Source organism: Triturus cristatus, chromosome 9 (assembly GCF_964204655.1).
Source record: "Triturus cristatus chromosome 9, aTriCri1.1, whole genome shotgun sequence".
Lineage (NCBI taxonomy): Eukaryota > Metazoa > Chordata > Amphibia > Caudata > Salamandridae > Triturus > Triturus cristatus.
This window is the reverse complement of record NC_140592.1, coordinates 1009840441-1009859163: the sequence shown is the minus strand read 5'-3', so window position 1 is coordinate 1009859163 and position 18723 is coordinate 1009840441. Positions and strand designations below refer to the sequence as shown.

The 18723-nt window shown below is 49.7% G+C and overlaps 1 protein-coding gene across 2 annotated transcripts in view; it reads right to left on the bottom strand.

The window, feature by feature from the left end:
- VIPAS39 (VPS33B interacting protein, apical-basolateral polarity regulator, spe-39 homolog) overlaps positions 1-18723 on the bottom strand; it is a 360975-nt gene that overhangs the window by 130535 nt on the left and 211717 nt on the right. For both annotated transcript variants that reach the window (XM_085626643.1, XM_085626644.1), the window contains exon 14: positions 8368-8502. In XM_085626643.1, coding sequence (XP_085482769.1) covers positions 8368-8502 — 135 coding nt within the window. The remainder of the gene's footprint in view (positions 1-8367; positions 8503-18723) is intronic.

The following is an 18723-nucleotide window of genomic DNA, read 5'->3' as shown; positions in this document are numbered from 1 at the left end:
CACACACACACACACCCCACCCCCCTTGTCGGTGCCTAGATAGGCTTATGGGTAATATTAAACTTTACTAATACACAAAACATAACACACAGGTCAGCTGTGATTGCCCACAAAAAACAAGTATTGAATATGCTACTTACCAGTATGCATCTGTTCTTGGCATGTAGGGCTGCTGACATTCATATCTGTGCATAGATCGCCGCCTAGTGTTGGGTCCGGATGTTTGCACGTTGTTGTCCTGGAAGAGTCTTCGAAGTATCCTTGGATAGGTGACTCCTCCCCTGGACTACAGTGCGCATGGGCATCCTCTCCATCCTCAGATTGTTTTTCGCCATTGTGGCAGTGATGGAGTAGATACAGAAAGTGATGACCATGCTTGCAGTAATTCTGAGAGCTGCAGCTGCGACAGGCGCCGGGGAGGAGGGAGGGCGATATGAATGTCAGCAGCCCTACATGCCAAGAACAGATGCATACTGGTAAGTAGCATATTCAGTTCGAGGCATGTGGGCTGCTGAATTCATATCTGTGCATAGAATACATAGCAGTGCCCTCTATTAGCGGCGGCTACCCGTGCCAGCTGCAGCGGTCTGAAAAAGTGTTTTGAGAACAGCCTGTCCTACAGCTGCCTGCTGTTTTGACTGCACATCTACGCAATAGTGTTTTGTAAATGTGTGTGTAGTGGACCATGTGGCTGCTCTGCATATATCATGCAGGGGAATATTTCCTAGGAAGGCCATGGAAGCCCCCAACTTACGTGTTGAGTGGGCTCGTGGTGGAATAGTTAATGTGCGTTTTGCCTTTTGATAACAGATTTGAATACACTTAACTATCCATCTGGCTATCCCTGCTTTGGAGATGGCGTTACCTTTGTGGTGTGGGGCAAAGGCAACGAACAGTTGTTTTGTCTTCCTGAATGGTTTAGTCCTGTCGATGTAGTACATGAGGGCCCTCCGTACATCTAGTGTATGTAGTGCCCTTTCTGCAACAGTTTGTGGGTTTTGGAAGAAAACGGGCAGTTCAATAGTCTGGTTCATGTGGAACTGCGATATTACCTTGGGCATGAACTTGGGGTTGGTACGTAGTACGACCCTGTTGGCGTGAACCTGAATAAATGGCTCTTGAACGGTTAGTGCCTGGAGTTCACTAACTCTTCTGAGGGAAGTGATCGCTACCAGGAAGGCCACTTTCCAGGTAAGGAATTGAATCTCGCATGAGTGTAGAGGTTCAAAGGGTGGACCCATCAGGCGTGTGAGGACCAAGTTGAGGTTCCACATTGGAGCCGGTGGGTGACTAGGTGGAATGACTCGTTTGAGCCCTTCCAAGAATGCTTTGATGGCAGGCACTCTGAATAGAGAGAGGTGCTGCCTGGTTTGCAGATAGGCTGATATTGCGGTCAAATGGACACGTATAGAGGTGTACGCCAGATTGCATCGATATAGGTGTAAGAGATAACAGATGATGTTTTGGATGGATGCGTCCAGGGGGTTGATGTCATTATTACCGCAATAAATGACGAACCTTTTCCATTTGGCTGCATAGCAAGCTCTGGTAGTGGGTCTCCTGGCCTCCTTGATGATGTCCATACAGTCAGGTGGCAGGTTGAGATAGCCAAACTCTAGGACTTCAGGAGCCAGATCGCCAGATTCAGCTGTTGCGGATCTGGGTGCTGAACCTCTCCATGGTTCTGCGTCAAATGCGCGGGTTTGATCCGCAGCCTTTGATGCGGCACCACGGAAAGTTCGAGGAAGGTGGTGTACCACGGCTGGCGTGCCCACGTGGGAGCAACTAGGACGAGTGTCAGGGAGTGTTGTCGGAGTTTGCGGGCCACTAGCGGTATCAATGGCGCTGGGGGAAAAGCGTACGCAAATCTGCCGGACCAGTTCATCCATATCGCATTGCCCTGCGACTGCGGATGTGGGAATCTGGCGGCGAAGCTTGGGCATTTTGCGTTTTCGCTTGTCGCGAATAGGTCTATCTCCGGATGACCCCACTGCTGAAAGTACGGTTGGAGTACTGATGGGTGTAACTCCCACTCGTGCATTTGGTGGCTGTGTCTGCTGAGCAGATCTGCCATCTGGTTGTCCTTGCCAGGGAGGTGTTCCGCCATGAGGAACATGTTCCTTTGAATGGCCCACTTCCACATGCTCTGAGCCAGATGAGACAACTGTGGAGAGTGTGTGCCTCCCTGTTTCTGTATGTAGTACATTGCGGTCATGTTGTCCGTCCGGATCAACACGACCTTGTTGCACAGATGTACTTTGAATGCCTTCATGGCTAGGAAGATTGCCATCAATTCCAGAAGGTTGATGTGCAACTTCTTTTGTTGTGTTGTCCATAGTCCTTGCACTGTGTAGTGGAGTACATGAGCTCCCCATCCCTGGAGAGACGCGTCCGCTGTCAGTACTATTTGTGGGACAGGCTCTTGGAACGGTCGGCCCTTGCAAAGGTTTTGTGGATTCCACCAATGCAGAGAGTTGTATGCCCGACCGCTCACCAACACTAGGTCCTTTAACTGTCCTTGAGCCTGATTCCACTGACGTGCTAGGCACTCCTGAAGTGGGCGCATATGTAATCTCGCGTGCGGGACTATGAAGATGCAGGAGGCCATCATGCCTATCAACTGCATGAACACTCGCGCTGGAAGTGAGTGATTGGGTTTGAATTTGGAGATCAGCAGTTGTATGCTGTTGATCCTCACTAAATTTGGCTGAGCTGTGGCCGCCAGAGTGTCTATAGTCGCACCTAGGTACTGTTGTACGTGTGCGGGCTGGAGATGGGACTTTGGATAATTCAGTGAGAATCCCAGACTGTGAAGAAGGTGAATGGTGCGGGACATGTGGCTTGCACATTGCTGGGCTGACTTCGCTTGAACGAGCCAGTCGTCTAGGTAGGGGTAGACGTGTATATGCTGCCTCCGTAGATGTGCTGCCACCGTAGCTAGGCACTTCGTGAAAACCCTGGGCGCTGTTGTCACGCCGAAGGGAAGGACTTTGAACTGATAGTGCTGCCCCTGAACAGTGAACCTGAGGTATTTTTTGTGTGAGGGGTGGATGGGTATGTGAAAGTACGCATCCTTGAGGTCCAGTGTGGCTAGGAAGTCTCCCTGCTTGAGAAGCGGAAGGACTTGCTGTAGAGTGAGCATATGAAAGTGCTCTGAAAGAATGTACTGGTTCAGGGGTCTCAGGTCCAATATAGGTCTGAGCGACCCGTCCTTTTTTGGAATTAAGAAGTAGAGGGAGTACACTCCCGCACCCTGCTCGTGGATGGGTACGACCTCTATAGCGCCTTTTAGAAGCATACTTTGCACTTCTTGCTGTAAGAGCGTTAAGTGCTCTGAGGACATAGGACGGCTTCTTGGTGGTATTGTGGGTGGAGTGGAGGTTAACTCCAGACAGTAACCGTATTTTATAATATCTTTGACCCACCTGTCCGTGGTGATGGAATTCCACGTGGACAGGAACCTTTGTAGCCTTCCCCCGACAGGTGTTATGTGGTCGGGAGGAAGGGAGAGGGTGTCACTGCTTGTTCTTGGGGGAGGACCTGGTGTTGCCGTAGCCGCGTCCTCTGCCCTTTGTGCTGGAGCCACGATATCCACCTCGGGTGTTTTTATCATAGGTGGTCTGTGTATTGCCTTTGTTATATGTTTGTTGTGACCCCTGTCCTCTACCTGCTCCCTTGTTTCCGGGGCGACGAAAGGAGCCGCTCCGAAAGGACTGAGTTTGTAGTGCGCCCATGGACTTTGCAGTGTCCGTATCCTTTTTTATCTTTTCGAGGGTGGTGTCAACCTCTGGCCCGAATAAATAGTCGGGGTTGACGGGCTGGTTCAGTATATTGTTTTGTACCTCAGGCTTGAATCCTGAGATCCGTAGCCAGGCATGTCGTCGCAACATGACGCTTGTGTTTATGGCTCTGGCAGCCGTGTCCGCAGCATCTAGTGCGCATTTGATGGAAGCGTTCGTTAGTAGCTGTCCTTCTCTGATGAGCATTTCTGCGCCTTCCTTGAACTGGTCAGGGAGATGTTGGAATATTTGCTCAAGTGTGTCATAGTGCGCTCTATCATAGCGAGCAAGGAGCGCCTGAGTGTTGGCTATGCGCCATATGTTGGCAGCTTGGGCGGCAACTCGCTTGCCAGAGGTTTCTAACACCTTGGACTCTTTGTCCGGGGGAGGAGCGTCACCTGTTGTTTGCGAGTGTGCCCTCTTGCGTGCATTCGCTACGACGATGGAGTCGAGTGGTAATTGTCCTCTGATGTAAGTAGGATCCCCAGGTGCTGATCTGTATTTTTTATCAATCCTGGGGTTTATCACTCGTGCCCTGGTGGGTTCTTTGAAAATGTCCTTGGCTGGTTTGAGGACCCCCTTCAACATTGGCAGAGTCTTTACATGTCTTTCTGAGGATGCAAAGGTGTCCATTAGAAAGTCATCTTCGATGGTATCAGAGTGAAGCTGCACCCCATGGTTATTGGCAGCACGTTCGATAAGAGCATTGAACGCCGCAGTATCCTCCGTAGGAGATGTCTTTGCCCCATAGAGTTGTGGATCCTGTGCATCGAGAGGTGCACTGGGGTCTGCAGGGTCGCCCCAAGTTTGATCAGGGTCCTGCTGGTCATCAGGGTCCGTGTCTACATGGTAGGGGACTTGGTCAGCCATGTAGTCCTCCAATGCGTCTGTATCGGAGCGTGTGGGGGAGAACCGGTGTGGATCCTGGTAGGATGAATGGAAGGGTTCATAAAGGAGAGGTTCCGATTCTGCAGGCAACTTCCTTTTTAGTGGGATCCTGAAAGGGTCCAATGGCGGCTCCGAAGTTATCCTTCGGTCCTGGAGAATCATCCTGCCAGTGCCGGCGTCGATGATACGTGCCGGAGACGTCTCAGCAGGTGTGACCGTAGGTTGGGTGACCCGTGTCCTGAGTTGGAACATTTTTGGGATTGTTGACGGAGGCAAGCCGAAGGTAATGTTGGTCGGCACCGAAGAGGCTGCGGGAGCTCCGACCGAACCGGAGCCCGACGTGTCTTGGAGGACAGGTGTGGTTTTGCTGCCTTGCGTCACACCAGGTCGTACTTGGGGCACCTTCGAGGCTTTGGCACCGGCCAGGCTCGTAGAGGCGGCCGTAGATTTTTTCGGTGCCGGCGGGTCATCGAGTCGGGGTGAAGAGATCACCGTCGAAGTCTTCGATACCTGAGGCTTAGGTGTCGTCGAGGGAGCGATGTGAGACACAGCAGGCGGTACGGCCCTTGGTGTCGTCGGTGCCGGTAGCCGAGCAGGTTTGTCGGTGCCGATGGCTTTTTTCCGTTTGTCGACTCCAACGTCGCCCGCTTCAAGTTCGGCACCGAAGTCCCTCTTGGTGCGGTCGGTGCCGACGCGGTGCGCTGGCGTCGAAGGCCTCGATCCGACCAGCGCTACTTTCAGTTTCGGTTTCGGTGGAACCTGAGCAGCTTTCGGTTTCGGTTTTGTGGTAGGGAAACCAGCCTGTTTATGTAGTAATGGCTGCCGCTGAACGTCCGAGGCCGGGCCCGAGGGCGGGGCCGACGAACTGCGGGATGGGTCTCGGGTAAGGCCCGAAGGCGATCCCTCGACCGGAGCCATAGGCTGTGGCACTGGTGTTTGAACGGTTTGAACAGGTAGGCCTTGTTCATCATTGGAGCTACTTTCTTCGGCCCCGAAGGCCTCCTCGTCGTCTCCTACCTCGGTGTCGTCTTCACCTCTGTGGAAGAGTGACTCGTCTTCCTCGTCCGATCCGGGTTCGTGTTCGGAAACGGGACTGGAGGGCAAGACTTCCAATTCCTCGACGTCTTCGGCCTCGCCGAAGATGTCTGTTGGGGCCGGTGCCGCGTGCTGCGCCTCGAGTCTCGCCACTCGTCGATTCCGCAGAGTCTTCTTCGAGCGGAACCGGGCACAGGCCATGCATGTTGATTCGTCGTGGTCCGGCGAAAGGCATTTGTTGCACACCGGATGGACGTCGATGTGTGGGTACTTCGCATTGCATACCGGACACCTTTTGAATGGCGTCCTGGATTCCATCGTCGAAGTAGTCGATGGACAGGTAAATGCGAAAGCAGTCGGTGCTGAAAGTTAGTAAACTAACAAATTCTATCGAAACCCGATCGATAAACAGTACCGACGCGAACTAAAGGCCTTTTGGCCTCGAAAAAATATTTTCCTAACTTGAGCTAAGATAGCACATCCGAACCCAATGGCGGAAAAAAACAATCTGAGGATGGAGAGGATGCCCATGCGCACTGTAGTCCAGGGGAGGAGTCACCTATCCAAGGATACTTCGAAGACTCTTCCAGGACAACAACGTGCAAACATCCGGACCCAACACTAGGCGGCGATCTATGCACAGATATGAATTCAGCAGCCCACATGCCTCGAACATTTCAGAATCATTTCTAATATGAAAAGTCTATTGGAAATGTAGGGAATGGAGTTGCAATAAGAGCACCTCAATTATAGATGTATTTGTATAGCTGTGCAGAAGGTTTGTTCCCTAAGCAAATCCCTAATACAAATAGTAATCAACCATATGAATAATTGTAGTGCTATTCATCAAAGTCAGTTTGTACCCTTCCAAAAGTCAAAGCCCTTCCTAATCATCCTAGATGTCTCTGGCTTGCCCTTTGCAATCAATAGCCTGGTTCATTCAGTGATACTAGGGAGGAGCTCATCATAGAGTACGGCATCTTAAGTGCAATGAAAGAATGGCCCTTCTATCACAAATATTCTTGCAAAGACTTTAAGATTTGGAAGTAAAAATCTATGTTCAAAATATACTCAAGCCACTGTTGTCAGTAATTTTAGTGTTCTAAACCAAATGTATCCCTTTTTCCATTACCAAGCACTAGGCATGAACTTGGTAGTACTAAGCCAACTTCACTCTATGCAGGGAATTGTAACTCACCCACAGTACCTCCTCCTTACAATTCTCAATACACCGGAAATACCTAACCACGCTTTTTTCTCAGTAGTGGCATGGAAATGGAATACATTGCAATATGTTATTCTATTATCCACAGTGGAGACCACTGATTAAACAAAATGATCAATGTCCTTTCTCTGTTTTTGCTTAGCTTGGGCAGCCCACTTCTGCCCAGCACAGTGGGTGGCAGAACCTACCTCACTCAAAACATCAGAAGTAATGTTTTCAAGTAAAATGCAAAAATCTGGCTAGTCCCTCAAATTGTCTTTTCAATCAAAATCCCTATGGCAAGGCAACTGCTTCACCTAGAAATCAAGGTGATTTAAGAGTAACATTTTAATAAATTTCTATTTACCACCATATCCTGGGTAAATTGATGGAAAAAGCCCCCTGACGTTCTTTTCACACTTCTTTGTCTTCAGTCTGCTGTTGTCCTGGCTGCAGACGTGCAGAGAGCCATCAGAGATTGTAAACCTGTCCGCCAGAAATGTGGGGGTGCAGGTTGTGATGGATCTGTATATAATGCAGATAGTTTGGAAGATGATGTGAGCCGGAGAGGGGAGCCCATGGAGTACCATCAGGATGGGCATGATGTGATATTTCTTCAGGCCCTAAATGAGATGTGTGCTAATGCTGAGGATGCCCTTAAGTGAGTCAGGTTAGAGTCTGGGTGGCCAGAGAGCAGTGAGTTTTCACAATCCAGATGCAAGAGTATGAGGGTTTCAACACTAGGTGATTTCTGAGTGGAATGGGTACATTTTGTTTCAGTAGAGCTAGTACCAGGCTGCATTTATTTTCTTGTAAAATTGTTGCTTGAGGGGGTAGGTTGGTTACAAGGGTAAATCCAATAAACTCGTCATTCAGCGAAAGTTGGATATATCTCAGCTGTCAAAGTTCACGTCATTCTACCAGGTTTGTACTATATTATGGCATTTACTAAAAGCTGGGCATTCCTCTCTAACGTTATACAAACTTCTAGAGCCAGTTATTTGTTTACCCACCAGAATCATGTTTCGTTCTTTCTGTTTTTCCATTTTTCACCAGTGCTACAGAGGAATATTCTATGCATCAGTATTTGCCTCCCACTTCATATAATTGAATATGCCCACAAACAGTCCTTCATCATCAGGTCTACAGTAGTAGATTCCTTTGTTAAAATCTTGCATCGGTGCAGTATAGGGGCATTTTCCCCCCCAGACACAGATACTTACTTCATCTCAGTATAATTATAGGATGCCAAAAACCTCCCCTTAGGTCCCAAGTCACAGGCGTTGGTACAAACCCCCTCTTTATACAGTGGCTTACTATAGTATTCAACTTCTTTCACTCCCTGAAAAATCTTAACCCCAGGCTCACTTTTCTCCCTTGTTAGTCCCAGAGAATGAGTGATCCTTTCCCTTCTTATATCACTCTGTCAGCTGGCAGTGTAGTATCAGGAGCACAGCTTACCTCCCCTTCTGTGTAGTGGTATAAGCAGGAGTAAAACAGCGTGGTCACAAGAGGCATGAAGAGAATGGACGTCTTTCTTGGAAGCTTACGGAAGATTTCATCCTGCCCAGAAGCTTCTACACGTTTGTCATTTGCCTGAAAATATAACCAAAAAAGGAAATTTGTGAATTTACTTTTTGTTTCTAGTACTAACAAACAAGTTACTTACCTTCGGTAATGACATATCTGTAAGAAACATAGGTTGGTTATAGATTTCTTACCTTAGAATTACCCCCAGGTGTCATACTGGATCCGGAAAGTTTTTGGTCAGCAGTACCTCTGCGCGTCGGAAGGTGGCGTCGGTCGGCTCTGCTTCCGTCGTTGGCGTCGTGGTCGCCGGAATGACGTTGCGGTAGCTACTTGGACACCACCCTCGCGTGCTGACGTCAGTTCTGTACATGACTTTCCGCTCCAGAAGTGCAGAGCCATGCAAGACACTGACCACTGGTGCACAAATCTAAGGCCCTGAAAGGATGTCCTTAACCCTAGAAATCAGTTCACAGAACGGGGAGGATGGGTGGGGCGGTAAGGAATCTATAACTAAGTTACAGATATATCGTTACCGAAGGTAAGTAACTTGTTCATCTGAACGAAACAGTTAGTTATAGATTCCTTACCTTAGAATAGATACCCCAGCAATACCAACCCCAGAGGTGGGTCTGCAAACGAAATTCCCACCAGAAAGTACTGGAGAACAGAACGGCCAAAGAAGCCTTGGCTGTCCAGGCAGGAGTGTTTGGTGAACGTGTGCAGTGATGCCCACGTAGCTGCCTGACAGATGTCATGTAGAGGGACTCCCCATTCCAAACAAGTAGTAGCTGCCGTCGACCTGGTGGAATGGGCGCCCAGCCCCACTGGAGGCTACTTTTTTGCTAGAGAATAGCAGGTTTTAATACACTTGTGTACGGCCCGACCTTTCTTGGCGCCCACGTAGCCAACAAAGAACTGGTCAGCCACCCAGAACTGTTTGGTGCGTTCCAGATAGAAGGAAAGCACACGTTTTGGGTCTAGAGGGTGGAGCCTCTCTTCCTCTTTCGAAGGATGCAGAGGCGGAAAGAAGGTGGGCAAAGTGATGGTTTGCCCAATATGAAAGGAGGTGACCACCTTGGGAAGAAAGGATGGACGAGTTTTCAGGACATCCTAGTCCGGATGTACAGCCAGAAAAGGAGGCTTGGAAGAAAGAGCCTAGAGCTCACTCACTCTTCTGGTAGATGTGATGACCACCTAGAATGCAGTCTTGAGAGTTAAGAGACTAAGAGGACAGTTGTGAAGCGTCTCAAAGGGAGCGCACATCAAATAGGTCAAGACCAAGTTCAAGTCCCACTGAGGCATTACAAAGGGAATAGGAGGAAAGAGATGAGTAATGCCTTTTAAGAATCTATTTACAGTCGGGGACTTGAAGAGAGAAGGCTGATCAGGAAGCCTAGGAAAAGCAGAAATGGCCGAGAGATATCCCTTGATAGTGCCCAGAGCAGAGCCCTGCTGGGCCAAAGAAAGGAGGAACAAGAGAACCTCAGAAAGAGGGGCAGAAAGGGGATCCATAGCCTTTGCTGTGCACCATGCCACAAATGTATTTCATCGGCAGGCGTATACCGTCTTAGTGGACGGACGCCTGGCTGCCAAGATTACATCACAGACTTCAGGAGGCAAATCGAAAAAAGACGTCAACTGTCGCCGCTCAATCTCCATGCAAGGAGGTGGAGGCTGGACAGGTTCGGGTGGAGGACCTGCTGCTATGACAGAAGATTCTCCCGAAGAGGCAGTCTGATCGGAGGATCGGTGGCTAGATGCAGTAGCTCGGGATACCAGACTCTTCATGCCCAGTCCGGAGCCACAAGAATGACTTGGGCCTGGTCGCGCTGGATCTTCTTCAGCACTCTGGGCAGCAGTGGTATAGGCGGAAAGGCGTTTAACAGACCGCAACTCCACTTGCGACGAAAAGCGTTGCCGAGCGAGTGCTGCCTTGGAAATTCCAAAGTGCAGATTTGCTGACATTGCGCGTTTTCTTCCGTGGTGAATAGATCCAAGCAAGGCTCTCCCCACTGTTGAAAGAGACCTTATACCACCTCAGAGTGAAGACGCCATTTGTGATCCATCATGCACCAGCGGCTGAGGTTGTCCGCCCTGGCGTTCAGCAAACCTGCCAGGTGTTGAACCACTAGGGATATGCCCTGATGTTCCGGCCATGTCCAGAGGTGGAGGGCCTCTTGAAATAGGGTCCACGACCCCACCCCGCCCTGTTTGTTGCAGTACCACATGACGGTGGTGTTGTCCGTGAACACCTGCACTACTCTTCCCCGGACAGAGGGAAGGAATGCCTTTAGTGCAAAACGAATCGCCCGAAGCTCCAGAAGGTTGATGTGGAGCCCGGACTCCGCCGGAGACCAGAAGCCTCTGATCTCCGCCTCCCCTATGTGGCGGCCCCACCCAAGCAGAGATGCATCCATCACCACTGTGAACTCTGGTTGAAGATGGGAGAGAGATCTGCCTTTGACCCAAAGCTGGTTTGTTAGCCACCACTGCAGTTGGTGTGCAGTGCTCTCCGAGATCTGAACGCAATCGGACAGATTCCCCTGATGTTGCGCCCACTGGAACTTCAGGTCCCACTGCAGAGCCCGCATATGCCACCTGGCATGATCCACCTGCAGGATGCAGGAGGCCATCAGGTCCAGAAGCCGGAGGGTCATCCTGACAGAAACCTGGGATAAGGGCTGAAAGATCAGAATCATTGCCCGAATATCCCAGACTTGCTGCTCGGGAGGATAGACCCAAAACTGCGTTGTGTTCAGAACCGCTCTGATAAAGAGGAGCTTCTGAGAGGGAATCAGGTGTGACTTTGGCACGTTGATGGAGAACCCCTGCGAATGCAGGAGGTCGGCCGTAGTCTGGAGGTGAGAGACGACTGTCTGGGGCGAACCCGCTATCGTTGAGATAGGGGAAAACTGGAACCCCTGATCTGCGCAGATAAGCTGCAACCACCACCATCACTTTCGTGATCACCCGAGGAGAGCTGGTAAGGCCAAAGGGGAGCACGGTAAACTGAAAATTATTGTGGCCTACTGTGAACCGCAAGTAGTGCTGGTCGGCCAGTAGGACGGGAATGTGAAAATAGGCGTCCTGCACGTCCAATGCTACCATCCAGTCTCCAGGGTCGAGGGCAGACAACCTGAGCTAATGTCACCATTTTGAACTTCTCCTTCCGGAGGAAGCGGTTGACGTTCCTGAGGTCCAAGACAAGATGCAGGCCTTTGTCCTTCTTGGGTACCAGAAAGTAGTGTGAATAACAACCACGACCTACTTCTGGGGCAGGAACGTGCTTGATGGCTCCCTTGGCCAAGAGAGCTGTAACTTCCTGTTGGAGAAAGCCCAGGTGATCCTCCAACATGCAATGGTACTGAGGTGGCATGGCTGGAGGGGTAGCCTCGAAGGGGAGGGAGTAGCTCCTTCGGACTTTCTGCAAAACCCACCTGTCCGATGTGATGGTGAGCCAGTGGGGGAGGTGATGGCAGATCCTGCCTCCCACTGGCGATTGATGGGCCTGAAATGTCGGACTAGGAAGGTTTGGAGGCTGAAGCAGAGGGGGGTTGGTGTACTGGCCCGGTCGCTGTCTCCAGGAACCACGGCGGTGGTTTCCCACGTCCCCGGACACGCAAAGGTTGTGCAGCTTGCGTCGGCCTGTGGCTGTGGGCGGGACGCAGTGGGGCACCACTTCCGTGGCCATGAAAGGGGCTAAAAGCGGACTGCGCAGGGCGGTTGAAGAGGCCCAAGGACTTGGCCGTGGCCCGTGAGTCCTTCAAATGCTCTAGAGCATTGTTCGCTTTGTCACCAAAAAGGCGACAGCCATCCAAAAGGCTTGTCCATGAGGGTGCTCTGGACATCCCCAGAAAAGCCAGTCGATCTCATCCAGGCATAGTGTCGAAGGGCTACCAATGTGGAAATCATTCTGCCTAGAGAGTCGGCGGTATCCAGCTCACAGCAGATGGTAAACTTTGCTGCATCTCTCCCTGCTGCAACAGCCTGTGAGAGGACAGTCCGGGCCTCCTCCGGACACTGAGGCAGCACTTGTGCAACCGTGTCCCACACAGAGTGGGAATAACGGCCCAATAGACATGCGGTGTTTACCGACCGCAGTCCCAAGCTGGTGGAAGAAAACATTTTCTTTCCAAGATGATCCTGCTTCTTGGATTCCCTATCTGGTGGAGCGTTAGGGAATGCGCTCTTGGAGGTAGAGGCTTGGACCACCAAGCTCTCTGGGGTGGGGTGCTGGGAGAGTAAAGTGGGGCTGCCCGGGGCCGGGCGGTGGCATCGGGCAATCATCCTATTCACGGGAGCCCCCGTGTTGGGCCTGGACCAGGTGCCCAAAAGAATGTCAGTAAGGGCTTCATTGAACGGCAGCAGGGGCTCCGAAGAGCTCGCTTGCGGTTGAAGCACCTCTGTCAGGAGGTTAGTCCTAACTGCCACCTTAGGAAGCTCGAGGTGGAGAGCCTCGGTCGCCCTAAGCAACACTACTGCATAGGAAGCTCCCTCCTCCGTAGCCATGGTAGGAGGAGACAACATGCCAAGATCTGGGGAGGTATCGGGACCACTGGCATCCCCCAGTTCCTCTCTCCAGTCCGGATCATAATCCAACTGGTTGGTCAAAGGGTCACCAGACCCCTCCCAGTCCTCCTCCTCGTCCTCTGGGTGCCAATCTGGCCTGAAAGTGACCCCAGGAGTGAACAGGGACACAAAAACCCCACTTGGACCCGGATCGTCTGGCTCTGTGTCTACATCAGGATGGAGGCCAGCATCGAGTTCAGGTGTGGTGATGTAGGAAGCGGCGCCAGTGGAGGTGTAATGAGGTCAACCGGCGCCGATCCAGATCCAGGCCTGGATCCATGGGGGTCCTGCGGCGCCAGGGCCGGAGCCGTCGGCAGGGAAGGCCTAGGACCCCCAACCGAGTCCGCGGGGCCTGAAGGCACGCCAACTGAGTTGGGCTTCCCAAAGATGGCATGCATCGCCTCTTAAAACTGACGAAGTTGGGCAGGGATCGCTCCGGGTCCCGGGAAGAGAGGGAAACTCGGTGTCGACACTTCAGGCTCTGCACGCGGAACCGTGGGAGGAGCACTGCCAGCATCCCTTGTCGCGTCAGCCGACCGACGGAGAGAAGTCGAAGAGCGACGATGCTTCTTCGACTTCTTCTTGTGCTTCGACTTACCTGACCCCGAGTGCGAAGACTTGGATGACGAGTGGTGATGGCTCCGCAACCGGTCCCTCGACCTCCCTCGCGACCAGGACCTCGAGCGGCGCAGAGCCGACTGCCAGTGCTCAAGAAGCTTCCGGGACTGCTCCTGCAAAGACTTGGGAGCCATGGTCAGGCAGTCGGAGCATGACTTGGGGTCATGGTCGCGCTCCAGGTAACAGAGGCACACGCGGTGCGGATCTGTCACCGACATCAGTGGGGTACAGGAATCGCAAGCCTTGAAGCCGGGCATCCCTGGAGTCGGTGGGACTCAAAAAGACATCGGCAAAAGTTGCTCAAAAAGTTCAGTCAAAAAGTGACTGGAGGAACCGCTCTCTCCGGATCTGCGCCGGTTGGCGCAGAAAATAAAAAAACGGACGTCAGCGCGCGAGGGTTGTGTCAAAGTAGCTACCGCAACGTCATTCTGGCAACCACGACACCAACGGCAGACGCCGAGCTGACCGACGCCCCCTTCTGACACGCAGAGGTACTGCTGACGAAAAACTCTCTGGATCCAGTCTGACGCCTGGGGGTAATTCTAAGGTAAGGAATCTATAACTAACTGTTTCTTTCAGATTGCTATATACATGGGGCGCGCCAAAGATAAAACATCAATATGCTCTTGTACTCCATTCTCAGGAAAAGATTGAACTGCAAATAAGCCATTCTTTTGTCTATTAGCAAGCCGCTATTATGCATGGTCAACCAATTCAATTAAACAATTCTTTATTTCGGCCTTTATGGCCATAATAGCAAATAAAAAAAGTATTACAGCATAATTTGCACACATGACTCTTGCAAAGATAAAGTGTGCATGCATTGCAGCATTAAGGCTGGCATGGTCAACCAGAGGATCCCATAATCTTCCCTCTTAAAGAACAACCTCATTTCAAGTTTTGTACTGCTCTGTTCGACATATAACAGAGGACTGCAATTTAGCCACATTCTAATGCTCCTAAGGATGGTGCCTTCAGCAGCTGACAAGGCAACAGGCGACAATGCCAGGTCTCAGGAAACATGCAGCCAGAGAGTGTAATGTCACTCCTTCAATGGAGGACAAAACCTCAAAACAGTATTAACATTGTGTGTGTGTGCTTTATGCTGACAATTAAAAGGTTTGTGCACCCACGCTTAAGATGTATCTCTAAACCTGCGGGATACATATTGAAATTCTGATAAACTATTTAGGTAGTGATGAGATTATGCGTTGAGGATTTCAAGTGGTAATCGGATGTTTTATATGCTGTTGTTAACAGTAAAAATATACATTTTTTAATATCTATTGGATAGTGCTGACTTCTATACTTGTTTTTACTTAGTGGATATAATCAGTGCCATCAATTTAGAAAATAATAACATACATTACTTTGTTTCCAGTTCAGAAAGTACTTGGATATCTTACTCATTTGTAGGATGAAGAATGAAGGCTTAACGAATTTTCATAAAATAACAACTGAGTATTTAATTAATTTAAAGAACATTGTAATAAAGCATGAGCATTACCAAAATTAGCAACTATTTCCATAAGTGTTACAACTAAAAAGCCATGGAATACAATTACACAGATTGTGAACTAAAAGAGAAAGCTTAAAAATGCAACTGGAACAAAACGATTTTTCAGCAGTTTTCTAAACTGACATTGGGATGAAGGGATGAAAAACACCATAATAAAACCAACGGTTCAAATCAAATCTCAATCACACTGCCAACTCTGAAAACTACTGTTTTTACTAGTTTGGCTACCAACAAAACCATAGCCCGCTCCTAGAAATTGTGAAGCTATGCCTTAGCATGTATAAATGGATATTTCCCAACTATAGGGGACAGTCAACACCCACATTTTCATTACGCAGGCACACAAGGCAATGGTGCCCCTTATCTCGAACCTTCTTTACTCTGGAGATTGCACTATTATTGGGCCTGTGAAAAATGAGACTTGAAGAGTGGAGTATAGGGCTCAGCCATCAGAAATTTGGAGAGTGATCTCTTTTACTAATTCAAACAAAGCAATACAAATAGTTTCGCCTGGACTTATTATTGAAACCCGATCTTTCACTATGTGGATGCTTAATTCTTAACTTAAGAACAACAAATGCAGCTTCAATATCAAAACCAGCACATTATGCTCCAACCACAAAATGTAAAATCTCACTAATCAATATTTAATCGAATGTACATAAAAAACAAGTTCTCATATGGTCGTCAATAATTGAGCTAGATACATCAATAACAACATTTAATTAGAAATACATGAATAAATTATTTTCAATCAAGATATCAAAAAAAGTTATTATGTCAACGCAGTGTTTCGGTGGCTCATTGACCTTTACTCCAACTTCTTCAGAACCAATAACTAGTTAAAACCTCTAATGTTCTCCAAAATTACACAATGTGTATACTGAAGGTGCAATGCTTTTATGGCCCTTCCCCAGTTGTTAAACGTACAGTCTGTTTTTCGCCATATGAGGTAAAACACTAGTATTTAGGAATTAGTTCATTTTAAACACCCAGCTCAGAATTTGTGTTGGTAAACGAATTTTAGCAGGTTTACCGCTCCCTTCCTCCCCCAAGTGAGACCGTCTGAAATGGAATGACTGTTTGCATTCCAGCCGGAATCATCCTTTAATGAGAAACAAGAGGCAACATATTGGCTGCCTGCAAGATTTTTGACGGTTCTGAAATTAGCAGAACCAACAAGTTGTGCAAACCAAGTTGAAAAGACAGAATTTTTTGGGGGAGAGGGAGGTGAGGGGGGATTTATACAACATCCAAAAGAGGTGAAAAGGTAATGGACTGGTGACTGGCTCCACTAGCAGCAGATTACACTAATCAGCAATAAGAGAGTGTTCCATAATTCTGCTGTTAACTGAGTAGCTAGTAATGTGTCCTGCTTGCACAATTTGTGACACTAAAGTTATGGGCTGGATAGTGTTTGTTAAGATGGGTGTTTTACTCAAAATTCTACTGTGTTTGTAAACTCACCATACAGGAACCCTGCCAGGCTAGCAAATCTTTGGAAGCAGCTCTCAGCAGATATATATAGGTGTAGGAAAATCGGATCTGCTTCTTATGGTTACCCCCACTTTTTGCTTGATGTCTCATTGTGTTGGACTAGTCTGACTGGGATCCTGCTAATCAGGACCCCAGTCTATCAGCTTTCTCCCTTAAATTGACATACATGCACTTTGGTACACTCCAGATTGGATACTGGAGTACTCTTATAAGTCCTTAGTATATGGTACACATGTACCCAGGGCATAGATACCCCAGAGCTTTAGGCCTGCTACTCCAGCCTGTGTAAGATGGTGCATGCACTGCTTACTTTAGATATAGGTTCACTATATCTAATAGTCACAACCCTTAAAACTTATAAGCCATCCCTATAGCAGGCCTTAACAATCCTGAAGGCAGGGGGCTGGGTTTTATGTGAGGGTGCCCCTGCATGAGCAGAGCCTCTCTGCAGCCTTCGGAGACCATTCTCCCAGGTTGTATGTGACTCAGCCGGACATATAGGTAGAGGTGCATTATAATCTTGCGGGAAATGCTATCTCGAAAACGGCTGCATACAAACACCTTTAAATCATACCTCCACACCAGTAACTGGTGTGGGAGGTATGATTCCATCCTTCTGAAGCGAGCTTCGTGGGGTCACTGGTCTAACCGGTGCCAGCCTTCTCGACCCGGACAGCACAAAATGGATGCTGCCGACCAGAGACACATTTCTGCCCTCCTGCTGCTGAGCCAAGCTCGAGCAGAGGATGGCAGCACAATAGGCATCCTGTCACAGGGAGGTGTGACCACCTCCCAGACAGGGTTTAGTGTATTGGGGCTGGGTGGGTGCACTCTGTGAGTGCCTGAAAGTCTGCACCTGGGGCACATGTGGTGTCCCTGTGCATAGTCCAGCTCAAACCAGTACTGGGAGCCATTGGCTCCTGCTCTGGCGCGAAACTGGACAAAGGACATGGGTGTAGCCACCCCTCTGTCCTGCCCCTCCCCTAGGAGGGTCCCCTGAATCTGTCCAACCCTTTACCGTGGATGTAAAATGGGTTACCTGGCTACAGGACATTAGATTTTACGTGGACAAGATTCTATAAAAATAACCCACTGACCTTCAATCGTCTGGACAGGCTGGACCTCGACTGGGCTTGACTTTGTCCCCCTTTTCGTCCGAAGCTTAGTTTGTGCCTTTGCTCCATACAGGCTCCGCGTAGGACCTGTGGTGCACTAAAAACAACAGAAGAATCTCCCTTAGAGTGAAGGAGTCACTCCCCTGCTTCGCAGGCCCCTAAAGCGCAACTGACCTGTCTGCTGCTCCTGAGCTCCTGTGGACTCCGAATATTTCAGCAACACAGAAGGTGGGTTTCTGAAGGTCCCTGAGGTCGATCGGCTCTCTCACCGAGTTGGAGGCCAGTATTCCTAGTGGGGGCTGCGTAACCCGAACCTCTGTGCACCGTGTCCTTTTGCAAGTACATATGCTTGTTGGCGATTCCAGAGCTTGTGCATTGGACTACGTGTAGTCCTGACCCTGAGCAGTATTTGCACCAAAGAACTTCGGCCTCTTCACACCGAGTGCTCCATGGGCTGGTACTTTGCAATCTTGCTCGAGGTCCCCTCATGACTCCTGGTCATTCGGCCTGTGGGACCTCCTAAGGGTCATCTTGATTGTTCTTTGGCTTTTCTGGTTGCTCCAGATGTAGCCTTACTCCCCATAGCTTGGTGAGTCTCCTGGACCTTGCTGGCCCACACCGTAACCTGTTTGACCTTCCTGCATGGGTTGCTGTTGCCAAGGCTTGTTGTTGCTCCCGCCGGACACTGACCCCTCAGCACTCGACATCCTTCGTGGGACAGCTCGCATCTGGCTCCTGGTCATCCTCAATGTCTCCTGGTCCCCGTGGCTGCAGAGTCAAGCACCCTTTCTTCGCACCTAAAGCACCCGGCATCGGTGTGCATTCGTCTACTGAGCACCTGGTCACTCTGAAGTAACCCAGACTCTGTCCCCTCTGCTTTCAGGTTCCTTCCTTCCAGAATCCAGGCTTGGATTCCAACAGACACTCTTCACCTTCTCGGCAACAGTACTTATTCACAGCCTCCCACTG